The sequence below is a fragment of the Theropithecus gelada genome, chromosome 1 (genome assembly GCF_003255815.1).
Source record: "Theropithecus gelada isolate Dixy chromosome 1, Tgel_1.0, whole genome shotgun sequence".
NCBI lineage: Eukaryota > Metazoa > Chordata > Mammalia > Primates > Cercopithecidae > Theropithecus > Theropithecus gelada.
Window position 1 is genome coordinate 131,176,127 of NC_037668.1, and position 21,421 is coordinate 131,197,547.

Genomic DNA, 21,421 nt, shown 5'->3' on the forward strand with positions numbered 1-21,421 from the left:
AAAGAAATACTTGTCTCTTCCATTATTTTGTATATCCTCAAAGATAATTAATATTTATTTCTGATATAATTCATTATTATGAAGGCAAAAATCTTAAGAAAGACCTAATATGCTACAAATATTAAAATTTTAGGATGTAAATTTCTAAATCTAATTTATACTCAAAAACATGAAGTCATTTTATAATTTAAAATTCTAGAAAAAGATGATGGCCCACCTATTTATAAGGAACTTTGTATTTTTATTAGTAGATGGTGTCATAGTCAGGCTTTAGTGTTAAATTCAGTGTGAACTTTCTGATTTATTTTCATTTATTTTATTCTTCTCTTTTATTCTTACAGGCAATTGAAAAGTTGCTTTAGTTAAGTAATAGTTTGTTGGTTTCATTTGATGTACGAAAGCTGCACATATTTAAATACAATCTGAAATAAAAAATACATCATTTTGAATCATAATAAATTTAGAAGATTTTACACAACTTAGGAAGGTTAAAATATAAACAAAAATAAATAAATCTTGCTCAGGAAATAAAGCAAAGGCACATACCTGTGGTCCAACCACTCCCCCTGGCCCAGGAGGGCCGGTCTTGCCTTGAAATCCCTAAGAAGGCAAAGTATTATCTGTAAAAGCTACACACAACACAAAGCATAAATCAAAATTCTATGAGATAGCTGAATAAGTCACATTAAAAGAAAGTCACCCATTGACTAAAAATATTTATTTTCAAATGCTTAAATATAAGTTTAATATGTCAAACTTATTTCAGTTTTCATTAAAATTCAAAATTTGCCATTTCAACATTTCACATGCTAGGGCAACAATTACCTTTAATAAATTAACCTAGAGCAAAAAAATGTGTTCTTTGCCCTGTTCCACCAGGTCAAACAACATACAGAATTTTAACCCAGGAATGTTTATGGATGAAATAAATGATGATTTAGACATTCTTTGAAACAGTTTACTGATTATTTATACAGAAATAAATTCACAGTGATATTAATACATTTCTCTCTATTGTATTTCTAAAATCTCATAAAACAAGATATAAAAATAGACCTACTAAAATAATGCTTTGCACAGTAATTATTTTAGTATTTATCAACATTCTTTCTTGTAAGAAATTCAAGAGATATAGTTGTAAATGCATTTTGCAAATAATGCAGTCATTAAAATATCTGGTTGATTTGAGCAGAATATACTCACTAAATAAAACTTCCGGGCATATATTCTGGTATTTATATTTCTCTAGGCTGTGGGTTATTCATTCCATATAATTGTATTAAGATAGGTAAATTTCTTACTCATGAGAGTTAAGTTACTTTTAACAGCTGGAGAAGTAGATAGAAAATGTTGGGAGAAGAAGTTTTCAAATAACTGAATATTTTATTCTCTATAACATCTAGTCAGACTGAAAGTAATAAGATTAGGAAAAAAATGGGTAGGAACTAGCGATCTCACGTTTGTATCACAATGCTCCTGATAACTATGAATGAATTATTTACAATAATAAAATTGTATAAGTAGGTAAAGATAAGAGTCTGTAATTATTGCAATTGATGCTACAGGGAAAGAAAATAGATTTGTTCTATTTTGAAAATCTATTAATTCAGACTTTCAGAGTTCTATTTGAGCTATCATTATCAATGGCAAAACCAATCAATTCTGAGGGGAAAGTCATAAAATTTATTTAGTATTTTATAATTATATTAGTCACTTAATTGTAATTTTTCAGTAACTAGTTGGTTTGGAAATCTGTTATCAGATTTACATACACACATACACAGATACATAAACACATTTATACACGTGCACATATATGTATATGTGTCCCTGGATTATCTCAACAACCTCCATGACCACAATTGCCATCTCTGTGCTGATGAATTCCTCCACTCCCAACTATTTATAAACCTCTAATCAGTATGAGCCCTAAAACTCGCACGGTAAGTGCCTACTAGAAATTTCCAATTGTATATCATGCTCTCTCTTCAACATTCCTAACATGGAACTTGCTGATTGTATCTTCTCTTTTGATTTTCCTTCTGTGTTCCCCGCCTTTATAATGGAGTGTTTTCATATCCCAGGCTTTTCTTCAATGCCCATACTTAATCCGTTATTTCATCTGAATGCGTCACCTGAGAAGCTCCCTCAAATACAGCTTTTTCTCACTTATCCTAGTAGACCTGTCTTATTCGGACTAGAATCACCTCTTTCCTTCACCACTGGTGAGTTTTTCAAATAAGGTTTACTCACTTGTTTACATTAGCCAGAATCACCACCCACAAAACCAAACATAATAAATTCATTTTTAAACATACGGATGACAAAGTTCTAGCCAATAGGGGCCCAGTGTGTGAATTCAGTTACTTCCTTTGCTTTGAAAATGTATCCTAAATTCTAGCCATGCTGATCTTCCTACCTTTTTCTGAATAGCCACACACCCTATATTTGTATGACCTGTTTCCTCTGTCTGGGTTATTCTTCTTCCAATTTTTAATCCCTAAATTGGACAGGAAGATATAAAGGCAATTCCAAACTTTTAAAAAAAGTGTTAGAAAGCTTTTTGTCTTAGTAACTGTGAGAGCAAGAATCACACACAAACAAAATACTGCAATAATGATTAATTAAATGTATTTGATTACAAATCAATATTTAATTGCAGAAAATCTGGACAAAACTACAACATAGACTTGCACTCATACATCTTAAGGGGAAAGAGGAAGTTTTGACTGCTAGACCATGTGTGTGAGTGATGGATTTGGGAAAGCTGGAAGACAGCGTTGCCCATATGTCTGCTCATTCAAAACATTCAGACCATTTGCAACTATCTAAAACATTTGATCTTGGGGATCTTACAAACAAACTACACAGGAAAACTTTTACAGTTCACTGTAAGGTGTGCTTGTTCAATATTGTCATGTAATAAGACTACACTTGCCACTTAATTTTAGAATAGCTAGTCCAATTATGTTTTTCAAAGTTGCTGAAAATGGAAATTAATTTGACATATTCATAGGTAGTTTGAAAAATGTGCTGTTAAGATCCATCAGAAATGTGACTCCAATTTTGATAATCTTTAAAAGACTAAGCCAATTCTAGGACCAATATAGGATTTGGCATTATGCTTCTGAGACAAATTTGGGTCACTTCAATATAATAGAAACCATTTCTGAAGCTGTTTAAGGCCACCGGGAAAAATTTGGAATAGTTTCTATTATACTGAAACAACCCAAATGAATGTAAGATGTCAGAACAAACATTTAATTAATGGATTTCTGCCTGGAGACAAATTTCAAATATCATTTAAAAATTTATCCATTGAAATAAAATAGTAAATATATGACAAAGAATGCCCACTTTAGATTGTGACTCTTGTACAAGGTAGTCCTTTGAATCTGGGTCAGCAGAGAACAAAGTGAGAAAGGTTTGGGGCTATAGGAGGATTCACTATTCCCTTAAAGTGGATGTGAAATCGGGAATATAGTTTTTCAGAAATAATCCTGGCTTTAATCTGTGAAAAACTACAAAACAGAAACATTCATTCTAGAAACATTATGCTATTTTTCTTCTATGTTTAAATCTCAATATTATATGTGATATAAGTATTTTCATTATAAGTGGAAGCTCCAGATTAAATCATAGACATAAAGAATTTTATAACATTAATTCTCTAGATATCTTTTCCCCAGAAAACATTTTGGAATATTCTATAGTTATTCCCAGGAAGTTATACAATAATTTCATTAAAAATGATTTGGCTGAAAGATTTGAATGAGAATGCATTTGTAAATTCAGTGTTGATTCTCCTTTAGAAAGTTTATTTCTGCTCCTCATATAGATATCCTTCCCAAGAAGATACCCAAACAGTTTATTCTTTGGTCTCACTAAATCATATTTCAACTTTGCTTTAGAAGTCCAAGACTCCAAAGTTTCCCATCTGGCTAAAGCTAAGAAATAGTGAAACTAAGAATTGCCACATGGTAAGCAAGGCAAGAATTGGGTGGCTGCTGACAGATTGTTTCCTCCATAGCAGAAAAATCATAATCTTTTCAGATTTCAGATTTATTATAGGACACTGCTATGCAACTCCAATATGTATTCACGCTGGCCAAATACCCTAACATGATTTTCAACCGCATAGGCAAAGGTAGTCTGTATTTGTGGTTTCCTTGAGAAATCTGGATAAAAGTAATCATTGGTGAGAAGCAAGAACTGATTCCATGGAGACATGCTAACCCATGATGATTTCTGACCAGAATGACAATCCACTGGAATAGCCAGATGCCTGGTTTTTAACAGGAGCAAAATAAATGAGCTCACCAGGATCCTCAAACCATCACTGAGCTGCCTGTTTCCTCTCCGCCCAAATTGTTATACACATGGTAGGTTATTCAGTCAATTTGTTTACTTTTATATTATTTATAGTTTTTCAGTAAAATTTAGTCACCATTTTTGATTTACTTTTTCCTATTTCACATGAAAGGATGCTTTTGCCATAGTTCCCAACCAATTATAGCTAATGGGTCCAATATCAGCAAATATTTAATCTCTTAGTTCTAGATTTAAAAAATGTTGTATTCTGTGCATGGCTATTCGTAATCTGTTGCCTTTGGAGAGTGGAGAGATGATGGGTTTGAGTGGAATGTTTCTGTAAACAGGCTTCAGTGAAAAGAGTCAGAGGGACAATCTTGAGGCAATGTCCAAAAAATAATGGTGTCTTCTCCATCAGCTCATCCTTAAAATGCGGCTATTGACAATAAGAACAATCATATCAGCTAACATCCTACTTCCTGAAATATATTTCTTGGGTCTATTTACGAATTTATGTATATATTTCAACAAAAGGCTTAACGGAATTAATTTTTCCATTTTTCTCAACCTAGTAATTGAAATGTTCATAATAAAGTAGCTTTCTACGAACTGATGAGGTGCTAGAGATGGAAATTTTTAATAAGAGTAACAAGGTCACTTACAGTCTCCCCACGTTGCCCAGGGTGTCCTGGCAGCCCATCCTTCCCAGGTGGTCCCTGAAATTACAAATATTAAATACCACATGTCATAAATATTTATTTAATTATTTTATAGTCTAAATGTGATATGTTAGAAAATTGTCTTTTCTTTTTATATTTTCATTAGATATTTTACTTTGCTCTTCTGTTGATTTTATATATGGTAATACGCACACATATCTCTTCAATGTAATTCTGTAGATATAACTGCAACCAAAATAAAATAGTAGCACCCTTTTCTGAATATTTTACATTTAAATATATTTCATTTGCATCAATCATCTGTAAAAGAATATTTACAAAGGTTTATATTTTCGTTTTGTGAAAAATATTACTTCTTTAATACTTCACAAATGAATATTTCCACCGTTTTGGTGATTTATTCCTAATTCTCGGTGCATCAAAACTTGGATAACAGAGAGAAATAGTGCCCTCTAGTGGTAATCCGAGCTTCTAACTAACAAGAATGCAAAAGAAGGCCGGGCTGGGTGGCTGACACCTCTAATCCCTGCACTTTGGGAGGCTGAGACGGGAGGAACAAGAGGTCAGAGGATCAAGACTATCCTGACCAACATGCTGAAACCCGGTCTCTACTAAAATACAAAAAATTAGCCGGGCTTGGTAGCATTGCCTGTAGTCCCAGCTACTTGGGAGGCTGAGGCGGGGGAATCGCTTGAACCTGGGAGGCAGAGGTTGCAGTGACCCTAGATGGTGCCACTGCACTCCCGAGCTGAGACTCCGTCTCAAAACAAAACAAAACAAAACAAAAAAAACAAGAATGCAAAATAAATACAAACTCATACAAACAATGGCATTTTACCGCTCAAATTTTTTCAAAGTAAAGGAAACGATACATTACACTCAATTCTAGAAGTTGTCAGGACAAATTTTTCCCAGTAGATTTTCTTAAATGTCCTCTTGAAAGAATAATGTTTGTGAAGTACCACAGAGCAAATCTGCTGCTATCACTTTCTATAAAGGATGCTGTCTTTGTCATGGTTTAAGAAATAAATGAAGCGAATAACTACAAACTTTAAGTGAGTAAGTCTGTGAGGGTCCTATATTTTAAATACTTAGTAGAAAGAGATTGCTTCTTTAGACTGCCTTATGGATTATTCATTCTACTCAGTAACCATTACATATCAAGTTCAAATTTCAAAACATGGTCAATGGGTAGAGACAGAAATATTCTCACCCTTCTAGATGAATGAAATGATTCTTTTAATAATGATATTTTTTAATGACAACAGGTACACCTTTCACTGTATGTTAATTATTTAAATAAAATTGGTTTTGAACATCTCTTTTTAAAATATGTTCTTATAGAGTGAGTATGAAAAACAGGCTTTGTTCCAAAATATCATTTTCTCAAATAGCTTTCTTCCAACTGAGTGAGACTTTTTCCAGGTTGGCAAGCTACTTCAGGAGAAAGGTTCTTAGCGGTGCCAGAACCATCTCTGTCCCTTAAGTCATCTGTATTGACATCCTGGTTGCCCTGTAAATTAACAACTCTAATTAAAAACCGTTAAGCTACTTCACAACATCATGACTTGCTTAGTGACTTGTTCAGGTTTTCCAGGGCTACCACTGCCATCTTCTTCTTCAAAAAACAAAATTGGGGTGTTTTTAACCAAAGGTCCAAAACATTCTCGGATGTCATTTAACCATGGCTTCTTTAAAAAACATATATTACATGCCCTTGTATCAATCACTAGGTATATATTAATGCTAAGACTTAGTTTTGCCCTCAGTTTGGAGGTAACATACAGAAATAAGTAGTTAGTTAATTGGTAATGGACTTCATTGAGGTCTGGTTTTACAAAATAGCAAACAAAAAACTTCTGTGCCTCATCACTGGTTTGACACATTTGGCAATAAACTTGCTTTCAATTCTGGGCAATAATAAAAGTTTTACAGAGAGTATGACAGCTGAAGGATATCAAGTATGCCTGGCTTTTTTTCCACCATACTAAAGTGCTTCTTAAATGATGTACTTTGCCATTAATACAAGACTTAATTTTTTTTTAACAGAGCTGTAAATACAAGATTAAATATCTCTTATTTGCTGACATAGATAACACATTCATTGCAAAATATTATAATACTTTAAAATAGCAATCTTAGATCTAAGCAATCACATCCTGGGAAGAATGCAACATAATATTTAATGGCTCCCCTAGATAGTCTGAGGGAGTAGTGTTAATATACTGCATTAAAAATTGGTGTCATTATTGGCCGGGCGCGGTGGCTCACGCCTGTAATCCCAGTACTTTGGGAGGCCAAGGTGGGCAGATCACGAGGTCAGGAGATCGAGACTATCCTGGCTAACGTGGTGAAGCCCTGCCTCTACTAAAAATACAAAAAAATTAGCCAGGCATGGTGGTGAGTGCCTGTATTCCCAGCTACTGAGGAGGCTGAGGCAGGAGAATGGTGTGAACCCAGGAGGCGGAGCTTGCAGTGAGTCGAGGTCGCGCCACTGCACTCCAGCCTGGGTGACAAAGTGAGACTCTGTCTCAAAAAATAAAAATAAAAATAAAAAAATAAAAAAAGAATTGATGTCATTATCATATTTCCTGATTTAAGTATGTACTTTCAATATCAAGCAATTAGTCCTAAATAACCATAATGGCCACCAACTACTAACCCATAAAATAAGCAGACTAATTACCAAATAATTTCATTGTATTTATGTAAAAGTAATAATTTTTTCATCAAAATAGGCTTCCCCTTTGATCTAGTTGGTACAGGACAGAGGGAACAGATTTGGCGAGGGAATCTGTGAAAACTTGTAAGTAATTGTTTAAGGATGTTTTCTCACTTCTCATTGGCACTGAGTTTTGACTTTTATATTCTAAATAGAACGTTTCTCATACTAGTCATGCTATAAATCTTAATCATTTCAAGTTAATATATTTTTTTAAATGGATGCCTGCATATTCCCAAAATATGCTGATATGCGTATGAGACTAACAGAATCTGAAGGGAATATTTAGATCCATGTGTATATATGTCTGTGTGAATATACATCATATATATATATATGATTTTTTCCTGATATGATGAAAGAGATGAACCAATTAATTTACAGGAAGAGGTTTTTCTATCTCTCCACCCCAGTTTCTTCTTTCTATATAAAACAGATGAAGCCATTTCTATCCCAAACAGCATAAAACAGCATACTAGAGAAATTAGGTATTTTTATTTCATGCTCTAATGTCTCGTTTGTTAGAGGAACATAGTATAAAAATCATTTTGTTTATTAGTGAAAGCAATGCTCCTGTCTTGTCTCTCCTACTAGAATGCATGCTTCTCAAGTGTAGGCATTTATTATGCTTCTGATACCTCTTAGAGACAAAACACATGCACGATCAATGGCTCAAAACTTGTTGAAAGATACATAAGACAATGGGCTGAAAAAGTTTGAGAAAAAAATGAGTCAAATGGGTTTGTTTGACAATGAAACAGTATTACATGAGTCAAGCAGTTCTCAATAATGCATACAAACACAAATGGTACAATACTGAGGTTCTATACATCACTAAACTTTATGTTGCTAAACAATAATCTAACACACAGCTTAAAAATAATTATGAGAATGTTTATAAATAAATACATACAGTGACTTTTGAAACTGTTTTCATTTCTCTGTGAAACTTTGCAGAGTCTTCATGTTACATTTGGAGCAAAACTGACATAGTAGGTAAGCATTATACACAGGTAGTATCAAGATTACTTTATATTTAATATTAGCCATATATATAGATCTTTCTATAACGGTGTAATACAGATAACACTACTTTCCTAATATGTTTGCAGGAATAATGCAAAACTGTTCAGTGGTAAAATAATAATTTAAACAGTGTCTAAAATTATTGTAAAAAGTTAAAGATTGTCTTAATATTTGACATTTAATTATTTCAAAATAAATAATTCACCAATATGATTTGTGTGCACATTAAAGTGTGGGTAGTATTGTTCCTCTGGACTAGCACAGTAGTTCACACACTTTAACATGCATCAGAACTGTCTAGAGGGTTTTTTAAAAGATAGACTGGGCCCTTCCTTGCCCATCTCCAGAATTGTGATTTGGTCAGTGAGACAACATTTCTAACAATATACCAAGAGCTGTGGATGCTGCTGGGCCAGGAATTACATTTGAGAACCACTGTCCTAGACAGGTAGATAAGCTGACTCCGGCTGTCTTAAAGAAACTGAAGAGGTTGCAAAACAAACAATCAAACAAACAAACAAAAACAAAGAAGACCTCAGCATGTTCTATGTCTTCACAAATACTTAAATATGAAAACACAGTATTTCAATTAACTTTATGAAGATGCCTGATGAACATTCAAGTGTTGCTCTAAACATATTTAATAAAATGAATATGATTTAATGAGAATTCTCATTACATTTTCTAAAAAGAATAGATTATAGTGACAGACATGATACTAATATAATACATTTTAGCATGACTTAAGTAATATCAGAATGTTGGAGGGATTTAGGAAGTGATATTTGAAGAAGTTTATATTGATGATGGAAGATAAAGATAAATTCTAATATACCAAATATTTAAGAGTTGATAACAATTTGTAATGTCATCAATTATGTTCATTGCAGTAAAGGAGCAGCTGAGAGAATGATATTCATGTTTTTCTAGTCTTTGGTATACTATCAAAAAATACTTAATGAAAGATATTGAAATTATATTAAGAAACAATCTACGAACTTCATAAATTAAAAATGTCTACTTTCTTTGACATCAATTGTAATTTTCTAGAGATTTTATCAATATCCTATCTAACAAATATTTAAAATGTAAGCTGTGACTCTCAAAAATGTAAAAATATCAAATATAGAAGGAGAAAGAGAAGCTCTGACACTTACAGGAGGGCCTTTTGGTCCAGGGAATCCAACTGGACCCTGAGGTCCTTGAGGACCCTGAAAATAAAAAGCAGTGGGGAGAAGTTAACAATATGCCTTAGAAGATGCATCTTTATACTTTGAGGTTTAGTTATATTGATAAAATACAATGTATCGTACAGCTTCTTCACAGTGACAGAACTATGGTAATACAACATGATAGTAATTACTAATTTAAAAGTAAAATGGATAATTTTTCACACTATTTCTACTCAAAACCACACATCACATCAGTGTTACCTCAGGAACACTGTAAGTATTTAGAATTCATATGAATTAAAAGTGAATAGAACGTATAAGTATTGAGAAGTTCTGCAGCGTCTTTACTTTTAACATTGGCTAGAAACATTCATAGAAGGAAGATATTTTGATTCAATTCAATTCCACAGCCCCTCTTAAAAAAAAAAAAAAAAAAAAAAAAACCGTTTTATAACTTCTTCCATCCCTGTTCTGTATCTAGCCATATATTCTAACACTAAAAGAGAAAGTATGTGAAGTATGTGACTATCTCAAAAAGACCACAGAAGATGCCATTAACTATTCTCCATATCTAAAATATATTTATTTTGGGTGATGTCAATATATTTTTTACTGATGTATAAATTTCTTTTGTAGATAAGGTTAAAATAACTTTATTGTGTAGTTATTAACATTCAGTTCAAATAAAAAAATTATATCATTTTTGGCTTGATTTTTAATTAATTATATTACTCATCTCTCAAAGTTACCTATTTTTAAAGTGCATAGTAAGTCCCATCAGAGTGACTCCATTGTTGTCAAAAAAGTAATTGGTAAGAGATAATCCTCCATATGACCAGAACATAATAGTTACATTTATTTAAGAAGATTTATGAAAGATAACATAAATAAAATGTGTTAAATAATACCTTTAGGGTAGGATTTATGTATTTTTCTAATCAAAAATAGTTTACTGAAGTTGATCTTCAACAGAATTTACTCTTTCTATTTATCAATCTAGGCTTCCCAAGAAAAATCTGATTACCATTCATAGCCAATGTTAGCTCAGAAATCATCACAAGTTTTTACTATTACCAGCATCTGATATTAAAAAAGTATCTTCAAAGTTATATATAAAATTATCAAAAATAGATGTCACATGAAACTACCAAAACTACTGGGCAAATTTTAGGAACTTACAAAATTTTAAACTCTTATTAAAGTATTAAATGACGATTCCTAAAAACTCATTTTAAGTACAAATTTTAAAAATAGCATTCTTTCGGTTATGTAGCAAATTCTATTTATCTGATTTCTTAAAATGTCATGTTTTTGCTTTCTAAAATTTTGCTGCCTTTCAAATGCAATTTGAATTTAAATTATTTTAAGAAAGAAACATTTCAAAAACCATTACTTAAAATAAAAATGAAAAATTGAGTCTTCATAAGATTTCACAGCAAGCATCGGCATATTCTTTCTTTGTTGTTGTTTTTTGAGATGAAATCTTGCTCTGTTGCCCAGGCTGGAGTGCAGTGGTATGATCTCGGATCACTGCAACCTCTGCCTCCTGGGATCAAGCAATTCTCCTGCCTCAGCCTCCAGAGAAACTGGGATTACAGGCGCCCACCACCATGCCTGGCTAATTTTTGTATTTTTAATAGATACAGGGTTTCCCCATGCTGGCCAGGCTGGTCTCGAACTCCTGAACTCAGGTGATCCACCCGCCTCAGCCTCCCAAAGTGCTGGGATTACAGGTGTGAGCCACCGCACCTGGCTGGCATATTCTTTGTGTAATCATCAAAATCGTTTCCAGGTGGGATTTAAAAAATTCCATAATGACTCAGTGTACAGACGGTGTTGAAACCAGATCACCAGATAAAAAGTGCCTAAATTTGAGCTTTAAATAAATAATGAATAATTTTTAATATATCCTAAATATCACAAGAGACCTAGTTATGACAAAAATGACTTATTCTTTATATAAAATTCAAATTTATCTAGTTGTCTTGGTTCTGTTGTTCCATTTTTGTTTTGTTTTCACTTAATTTGGTAACTTTACACCTAACTAAAAGCTATAGTTGACCTTTAATAACCAGCATACATGATCTGCAAATTATGATTATGCAGGATTATATTTCATTTGTAGAATATCTTAATAAAAGTTTATGTATACATATATATATATGCATGCCATATACAACTATATCATTAAATATAATGATAATTAGGGAGTCCTTTGAAATGGGCAAAAATAGGTATTTCATTTTCTAATCTAATAGTACTACAGAATTAATTCCCTGAACTTCCCCCAACTCATATATTTTGAAGAAAATATTTTATGGCATTACCTTTGCCATGTTTCAACTGTGCGCTTAAGACATGAACTAAATAGTTCAAGATAATTAAAAATTCTTGGCAGAAAATGAAGGCATATTTGGAGTGAGATGTCTCATTAACTACAAGGAACATAGGAAATATGTTCTTCCTATATAGATATTGAAAACATATCTGAATATTTATTGAAAATAAATTCACCTAGATTACTAAAACAGCAAAACAAAACAAAAATTCTCAAGAGGTACCTTTCTTACTCTCAAAGTGATTTTAAAAGTAATTGTACTGTTGGATGACAGTATTGTTGTTTTTCAAATTAAAATGCAGTATCAGCAAAAGCATATTCACTTGTAAGGAAATGTTGTTGATCATAACATTTTGGAAGACAAAACCAAATGCATGAGAGAATCAGTGGTGCTCTAAAAACAAAACTCACAGTTGTGCTTTTTTTTGTTAAATTGTTCTACTCCATTTAATTATTTAGCCATTTTAAATATTTTAAATGTATCTTATTAAAATGACTTTGACCATAAAATACTTCAAATGAGTGTATTATTTATGAGCTCAAAATTTACAGGATAGACCTAATTTGGGAACAGTTCATCAAGAGTGAGAAACATTTAGTGGAAAGTTAATTAAATATGAGCCAAATACTTAATGCAACTCTAATTAAATGTCTATTCTTCTGTGTTATCTACTCCCATTTTCGTCACGAATAAAAACTCAAGTTTTGCTCATTGCTCCTACTCAAATAAAAATTATTCATTTTCAGTTTTAGGTTATGCACTGCAAGGTGTTTCTGTCTTTTGTAAAACGCCTATTATACATTTCAAATAATAATATACAAAAATATATGAACCTGACTCCACACTACTGAAAATTATTATAGAATATGAAGAAATGATTCTAATTTTTTAAAGGAATACAGATTCTAATATTTAAACTTATATCAGGAGGATAGCCTTTTTAAAAATCTGGCTGCAAAAATGCTACATTTTGCCAAAAAATCCAAACAAAGGGCATGCTTGTTCATATGATTTGGCCACCTCTTATATCAATTTAAAATCAATTTACCAAACAGTTTTTCTATTTACTGGAATAGATGTTTTATCTTGAGTTGAATGTATATTGATTCTGGCTTAATGGCTACTAGTAGCTTGTTTTTTTACCAGCATAATATCGCTGTCAGCTCTGTGAACAAAATGAGTATCAATATGGAAAGCAGGCTGAGTGGAGAAGAGAGCAAAGACGTTTTAAAATTTTAAAAATATATATTTTTGTCTTGACTATAAGAGTGATATCTTAGTCCAGTTACACACATTTTTTTTCTCATTTCTATAACAAAATTAGTAGAACATATTGATTAAGCTTTTTTATTGGTGAAGAGGAATAAATTAAAAGATAAACATTTTTAAATTCAGACTAGATTGTGTGGATAAACTTGCACATGTATTAGCAGATATACATCTTTTCTCTGAAATCTAAATACTTGCAGAAATACTAATTTTCATTTTATACTATATGGCTGTATCATACGTACTCTTTCACCTGGAGGGCCAGGAGGGCCATCACCACCCGAAGTGCCCTGGCACCAAGAAAAGAAAAGAAAAATCAGTTTGAATTCCTTCTCATAGCATCTGCCTGGAAAAAACACCTGCAGTAACATCCAAACAGAAAAAGTGCAGGTGCTACCTTTGGCCCGGGTTTCCCAGTGGGACCTCTTGCACCTCTCGAACCTCGAGGACCCTGCAGATGAGAACAAAAGATGAGCCCAAACAAGTGCCAGACAAATCCAAAGGCACTAAATCAATTTTTATTTTTGAAAAATAAATTATCTTGAAACACTAAATTCAATATGAAAAATGTACATCATTTTAAATCAAGGCACCTACCGTTGGACCACGCTGACCCCGAGGGCCTGGTTTGCCAGCTACTCCCTAGCAAAGACAGTTCAATTTCAATATGCAGTATAGCACAGTAAATTATGACTCTGGTGCTGAGACTGAGTAGTCATGCAAGAACATCATTCATGCATTCATTCATTCATTCATTCATTCAGAGACAGACTTGCTATGTTGCCCGGGTTGGCCTGGAACTCCTGGATTCAAGCAATCCTCCACCTGAGCCTCACAAATATCTGGGAATACAGGCACACATCACTATGCCCAGCTAAGAACATTTATACACACAGTTCAAAACATTATATTTATATATCATACCCGTGCACCTTTCTCTCCATTGGCACCTGGAAACCCAGGGAATCCAGTGGAACCCTACAGTAATAAAATTAAATAATGAACAAACATGGCAATTAATGTTTTCAGTCACAAGATGTAATTTATTTTGGAACAGAGTGATTTTCACACAGATGTTAATATTTAAATCAAAAATATAAATTTTAAGATACCATCGTAGTAATTAAAAATGAACTTACAATGACATCTGAAATCCTGGAAGCATTGAAAGCACAAATTGATAAAACATTTTAGTTTTTAACCTTCTGAGTAAATGAACTAATCAAGAATTATTTCATCTCTTGTTATAAAATAGTAATTATAGGACATTTTATAGAAAACGTATTGCAGTGTAAAATTCTTTGTATTTGCTTCAACTCTAAAGAAAAATTCTATTTTCACAAACAGGAATAGTCAAATATCAAAATAGGAATTTTGGAAAATGTTTTTCCTGAGTTAATATTATCATATGTCTATAGTTACCACTTTTGAGTTGAGTATTTTTACACTTTTAAAACTGGATCAATTCATAGACTAAAAACCTTCCTCCACGTTTTCTATTTGGTGTTTGAACACAACTATACCTAGCTGAAAGTCTGTTTCAGACAGCCAGGCATTACAATTCTATTTTTTAGAATTCTGGACATAATATTGAGATTTACGTTAGTTATGCATCAGTTAAATGGATCAGCTAAGTAAGTTTGGTATATTACTTATGCTCATCAAGTATAGATTTTTCTTCTGCAAAGTGAGGGCAATAATACACAACTTACAGGTAATTTGAAATTTGTGGGACTGAAAAAAAATAATGCTTGGTATAAAAATAACAATGATACATAATAAATAATAATTAATGATACATAATAAAATATAACTATTTAAAAATGTAATAAGTTTATAAAAGCACTATTTCATTTACAAATGGCCATATTTTACAGATGGAATACAATATAATCCCCAATAATCAAATGTCCCATATGATCTTGTACATATACCTAAATTTGTATCTGCTTGTTTATTTGATCATGATTGTGATTAGCTTCCCTCATCACTGTATCATAAAACAGAGAAGAATAGTGTTCACATCCTTGCTGCTCAACTTGTTAATTATGAGACCCTGAAAAGGAATGAGTGGAGGGTTTTCCTGTTTAAACCACTGTACGGATTAAGCGCAATAATACATAAAATGTTTAGCCTCTGCTAGAATACTAGACATCAAATTTTGCAAACTTCCCCATATATTAAGGGAAATATAACAAAGCCTTCTTAGACTTGAATACATTCCTTTCTTTTTTTAATCCACTCACTTGCATTGAAATACCCCTAAAAATAATGTTTCTCCAAGTGATACATGGCTCCTCTGTATCAGAATAATCTAGAGTAGTTGCTAAAAATATGGGCTGCCAAGGCACACTCCACATCTACTGAAACTGAAACAGACTCTCTGGCAGTGAGGTCCAGGAATCTGCATTTTTAACAACTTCTCGGGGTCACATGAACTATGAAATCTGGGAAGTCTTGAAGCTGTATTCTCAGGCACATACAGTTAGAATAGCCAGGTGTAGAGTATTACCCACTCACAGGAAGTAACTATTTAGCCCTATTCCCAATTTGAAAGTAGTCAATATTTCACACTTATCAGGAAGGTAAGATGCTATCAATTTGTATTTCCTACACCATGCTATTAAGGCAGGTAAATAAAATTGTAAGTGATGCCCTATGGCAGCTGATAGTCAAAAGAATAACCCGAAGGATGCACTGCTAAGCTGCTTTTTATACCATGTTTTCCTATATGTTTCAATACGTGCCTATATAGCTAACTTGTGATCAACCTGAGAACAATTGTTAGGATGTGTTAATATTCACATACTGGGGGAAAAAAAATCTCTGCACATTACATTTTGAAGAGCTTTCAAAATCTCTTTTCTTTCTCTACACGAAATCAGATAGTTACATCTAGCACAGTATTACTATGTGACTATTGCAGGAATTGGACAAATGAGTATAATACAGTATGAAAATAGAAATTTTGACAGGGGGGAGACAAATATTCAGTTCTGTCCTAACTAGAAGAGATAACTAAGCATATTTATAGATACTTCATTTAATCAAACAGATATTATGCACCAATTTTGTTTTTCATAAATGTATTTTCTTACCTAGAGTTTCTACTCTAGGAAATTGATAGAAAACACAGAAAATGACCAACCCACCAATTAATCAGTTGAATATATGGAAATGTTATTTTTTTTTCCACATGCAGAATTATCACCAAAGTATATAATTTCTATGAAAAAGTATTACCTGTTTTTATACAGAAACACACAAAGGCCATAAAGTCAAGTATTAATTGTGAAATTGGCTTGGTCAATAAATGTGAAACTAAAAACGTGAAATTTTTAAAATGCTGTCTGACATATAAAAGTATCCTACCTTAAAATAGATGTCATTTTAGAAACAGCTATCATTTTATAGCACATGTGGTGCTACATCTTTTTAATACCTTTATGGTTTATATTGCTACTAAGAAATTAATATGATGTCAAATTACAGTCCTTAATCTGCTTGAAAGCTACTAAGAAATTAATATGATGTGAAATTACAGTCCTTAATCTGTTTGAAAGAGACTGGTAACGGCATTTCACTTTAGTAAAATAAAAATTTAAATTCATTCAAAATTCATCAGCTTACACATAGGAAAAAAACATGAAGCTATCTTTCATCTTTGATGTCCCAGTCAGTTTTTCATTTTAGAACAGAGAAACTTAAAAGCTTTTTTATCATAGAAATAATAAATGAGCTATGAAAAGAAGCAATATGAAGAAATAAAGAACAAAATTCCAGATATTTCAGTAAAAGGATTAAAAGATGTTAGATACCTCTAGGAGGAAGCATTTCTGTTTATTCTGTTGCATTTTGTTAATAAAAACAATTCAAAGAATACTGATCAGAGAACTTAGGAAAAACCAGAATTTTAAATAAGTTGATAAAATAAAATTCTACTCATTCATGTAATATTGTGACAGTTTCTTATGTTTTTAAATCAAAACAAAACAATTGCAATTTAACTTAATAAATAGATCTAGAATGCATGAAGTGATGTAAGGATAGCTTGAGGTCCTGGATTATACAGTAAATGGCTTTTCTTGCTCTTAATATTTGTGAAAATGCTTGACATTGAAAGGAAGCTAACTGAAAGACAGAGCAGTATGTTAGAGACAATATTTAAATGATAAAAAGTATTAATCAGTGTCCTGAGTACAGCCAGAAAATATTTAAATATGCCCATATTATTTTTAAATCACAGATGGCATAAATCTTATTTTAGAAGGGTTCAAAGGCATTATATTTATCCCCTGCTACTCAAGGAAGGAAATATTTTTTTTTTGAAACTCAATGAAAAAAAAATGTAAGAAAAAGCTGTACAGCAAGTCTAAAAGAGTATTATCACGTGGCAACGAGGGAACACAAGGGCATGTGGTTTACATACTCAGGGAGAAGGGCGTTTTTGTCTCCTATAATTATATGTGAAACTTATGAATAGATATATGTTTAAGAATGTTACAGAAGCAGGATTTGCCATACCTATTGTGTCTGTTATACCTAAATGGATCAAACTCAACTAACTGATAGATTGATATAATCTCATGTACATATAATTAAAAGAATGATATACCTGAAACTATCATCATTTCTCTGTCCCCCTCCCGTATCATAACCACTCTGTTATTAATAATCAACATTTACATATTAATTCACTTAAGCTTAATTTAACTACTCAATGCATTAAGGGCATCCTTAACAAAGTTTTATGGTAGGTTTGAGAAAAATTAGTACACTGAGGTAAATATGCATTTTTAAAACCATATTTTTTATACTTAAAACATGTATATTTCAAATAGCCACAAATGAGATGTGAGTGATACAGCGAATTGAGTGGTGGCTCCTCAAAAGTTATATACATATCCAAATCTATGGAACCTGTCAATGTTACCTTACTTAGAAAAAAAAGTCTTGCCAAAGGCTATTAAATCAAGGAAATGAGATCCTCCTGGATTGCCCAGGTGATCCCTAAATCCAATGGCAAGTGTCCTTATAAGAGACAGGAGAGAAGAAGACGCACAGAAAAAAGGCCAGATAAAGAAGTGAATAGAGATTGGAGTCATGAATCCAGAAGCCAAGGAATGTCTGGGGCCACCAGACGCTGGGAGAGGCAAGAACAGATTTTGTACTAGAAACTCTGGAGGCAGTATAGCCCTGCGACACCATGGTTTCATACTTCTGGCCTCCAGAACTGTAAGACAGTGAATTTCTGTTGCTTTAAGTTAATAAGTTTATGGAGATTTCTTACAGCAACGCTGGAAAAAAATACTCATGGAAATGAGGGTAACAGACAGTGTGAAAGATGTATTAATTAAAAAAAGAAAATCAAGTGGTAATATAAACCCTTAGGATAGTAGAAAGGAAATCAAAAGCTATTGTCCATCAAATGTCATCCATGTTAAAACTTCCAGATATATTAGGATCATTCTTGTTCCAATTACAAAGAAGTACTGATTATGCCTTTGTTTCATGACTCCTTCTCCTAAAATATTGCAATCCATAATCACTTAAGTTCTTTGAGCTCCCTGCACTCCAGGTGTCCACACGCTCTATGATTTTCCTTGTGAAATTACTTTTAAGTACTCATCATAATATAGAGATGTTACAAACTGTAAGGTAACCATATGTGATTAATATTGTCTTCACAAAATGTTAATAAACTATAAATATCAAGTTGTTTTACCTTTGGACCTTGTCTTCCCGGATATCCTGGTAATCCTGGAACTCCAAGTTTTCCCTATAGTTACAATATATAATAATCAAAGTAATATTTTTAAGTTGAATTAAGTTTACATAATGATTTCAGTATTTTTTCTAAATATTAGAATCACATATTGTACACTCAAAAGGAAGATTTGCAGGTTTTTATCATTATTTACCTTAATTAATTTTCTTCATGTGAATTAGAAAATTCTTGCTTTGAACATATTTCTAATGTTATAATGTTGCCTAACTTAACCTTTATTATATAAGTGATAGTGCCTTCTTTAGGTACATGAATCCTGAGGTTTTAGAGTACTCTACACTTCTTTGTGAATTATAAAGCATGGTTAAAAATACTCCTAAGCTTTTTCAACATTGAATACTATTTTATATTAGTTGATGTAACTGGCACAATATTTAGAGTTTATCACTCCAACTAGAGTAAATCTTTTTGATAAAATTATTTCATTTATCCTAGTCTAAATATAAAACAAGGGATCATGAGTTACTTAACTTTTCTCAATGAGTAAGTAAACCTAGATATGCAAAGACATTCAGAATTAAACTTTAAGCCAAATTTCTTCTTTCACTCTAACATGTTGAAATATCTGGACTAATAAACATAATATGTGTTGAGAGCTTTAGCTAATAATGATGGTTTTTGTGGAGTGTTTATTCCTCCAAGCAGATAATCGAATATACTATTTTATTCCAATGCAACGAGGTTGCCTTTCAATCTGAAAGTGCTAAAACAAAATTTAAGTTATAATGAAGTCCAACAATGTGTAACAAATACCAGATGGTTTAAAATATTATCCTAAACAATTTACTTCCCTAAAATTTCTCTCTGAACAAAGCATTAATTAAAAAAAAAAAAACACGTAGAAAGATAAAAATAAATGAATTGAATAAAATATGTATGTGGAATTTTACCATGCATCCATTTCCTTAACAAGATAGTTATAAAAGCATACTTCATTTATAAAATATTATTTACTACTGTCTTAAACATTAGAAAGCATAATGTATCATTTTCAATGTACATTGAACAACTAAAAATGGAAAATAAACACAAGTTCAAATTTGTATGTGCATTGATAAAAGATGAACAGAAGTTTCTAAATAAAAATAAGTATTTTACTAGATGAAACAAGGCAAAAAATTAAAAGTATGGTTTATGACCTTGTTACAGATTGAACTAAAGAGCTGTCCATGTCATGATCAGCATTGCATAGATAAGTAGTCTTTAGATGGAAAATATGCAAACTAACCCTAAGAAGCATACTTACAATGATGTCACCTTGGATATATTATCACAGCTTGTTTTATACCATCAATTTCAAGTTAAGTAAAATTATCTAATTCTGATCACAAGCTATTTGTTTTCTTTGTTAATTACCACATTAGAATGTATGGATATACTCTAATTCATTTTAGAGTCATTTTAAAATAAATTCTGGCAGAAAGTTTGCATTTTCAATAGGGTGATAGGCAACTTCAATAAACTAACAAATACTAATGAAATGTTACAAAAGGAACCGTGAGGTAGGTTAAGCTCCTGATTTATCACAATAGATTGTGTGACCGTTTACACATGATAGAGCCTAAGAAGACAGGAAGGTACCAGGATACCCTTTTAACCACTAGCGTTGAGCATTTTAAATGAAAAGGTTTAAACGTCTCAAAGGGCCTTGTTTTCCCCTGATCTTTTTCTTCTGCTGCCAAATCACTATAACAGTGTTCATTAATTTACAATTAGCAATGTTTTTTCAAAGTGTGAAACTGCAGAAGTTTCAAAGTATAAAACCCTATAAGAACTGTCACATTAGATGATTCATAAGGACATGAGGAATTTTCTATTTGTTTATTCTTATTCTCTGTATAATACCTATACCATGTATTTTCTTTCTGAGATACAATGGTTGGGACTCCCATTTGTAATTTTCTTAAATAGCATGAAATTTCTTTATGGCATGTTTGTTGCAGAAAATATAGACATATACATATAGAAAAGAAACCATTTGAATTATACCAGCAAGATATTATTGATATTTTGCTTTAGTGTATATAATGCAATAACATTTGTCATAGGCTGTTCTCATTTTTTTAATTTAGCTTCATAGTACATTATCAAAAATTTGGCATGTCACTAAATAC

The 21,421-nt window shown here is 32.0% G+C and overlaps 1 protein-coding gene across 4 annotated transcripts in view; it reads right to left on the bottom strand.

Moving 5' to 3' along the window:
• The window catches only part of COL11A1 (collagen type XI alpha 1 chain), a 218,049-nt gene that overhangs the window by 80,482 nt on the left and 116,146 nt on the right, over positions 1–21,421 (bottom strand). For all 4 annotated transcript variants that reach the window (XM_025398299.1, XM_025398280.1, XM_025398308.1 and 1 more), the window contains 8 exons: positions 19,245–19,298; positions 14,444–14,497; positions 14,117–14,161; positions 13,917–13,970; positions 13,765–13,809; positions 9,897–9,950; positions 4,974–5,027; positions 547–600 (listed from right to left, as the gene is read on the bottom strand). In XM_025398299.1, coding sequence (XP_025254084.1) covers positions 547–600; positions 4,974–5,027; positions 9,897–9,950; positions 13,765–13,809; positions 13,917–13,970; positions 14,117–14,161; positions 14,444–14,497; positions 19,245–19,298 — 414 coding nt within the window. The remainder of the gene's footprint in view (positions 1–546; positions 601–4,973; positions 5,028–9,896; positions 9,951–13,764; positions 13,810–13,916; positions 13,971–14,116; positions 14,162–14,443; positions 14,498–19,244; positions 19,299–21,421) is intronic.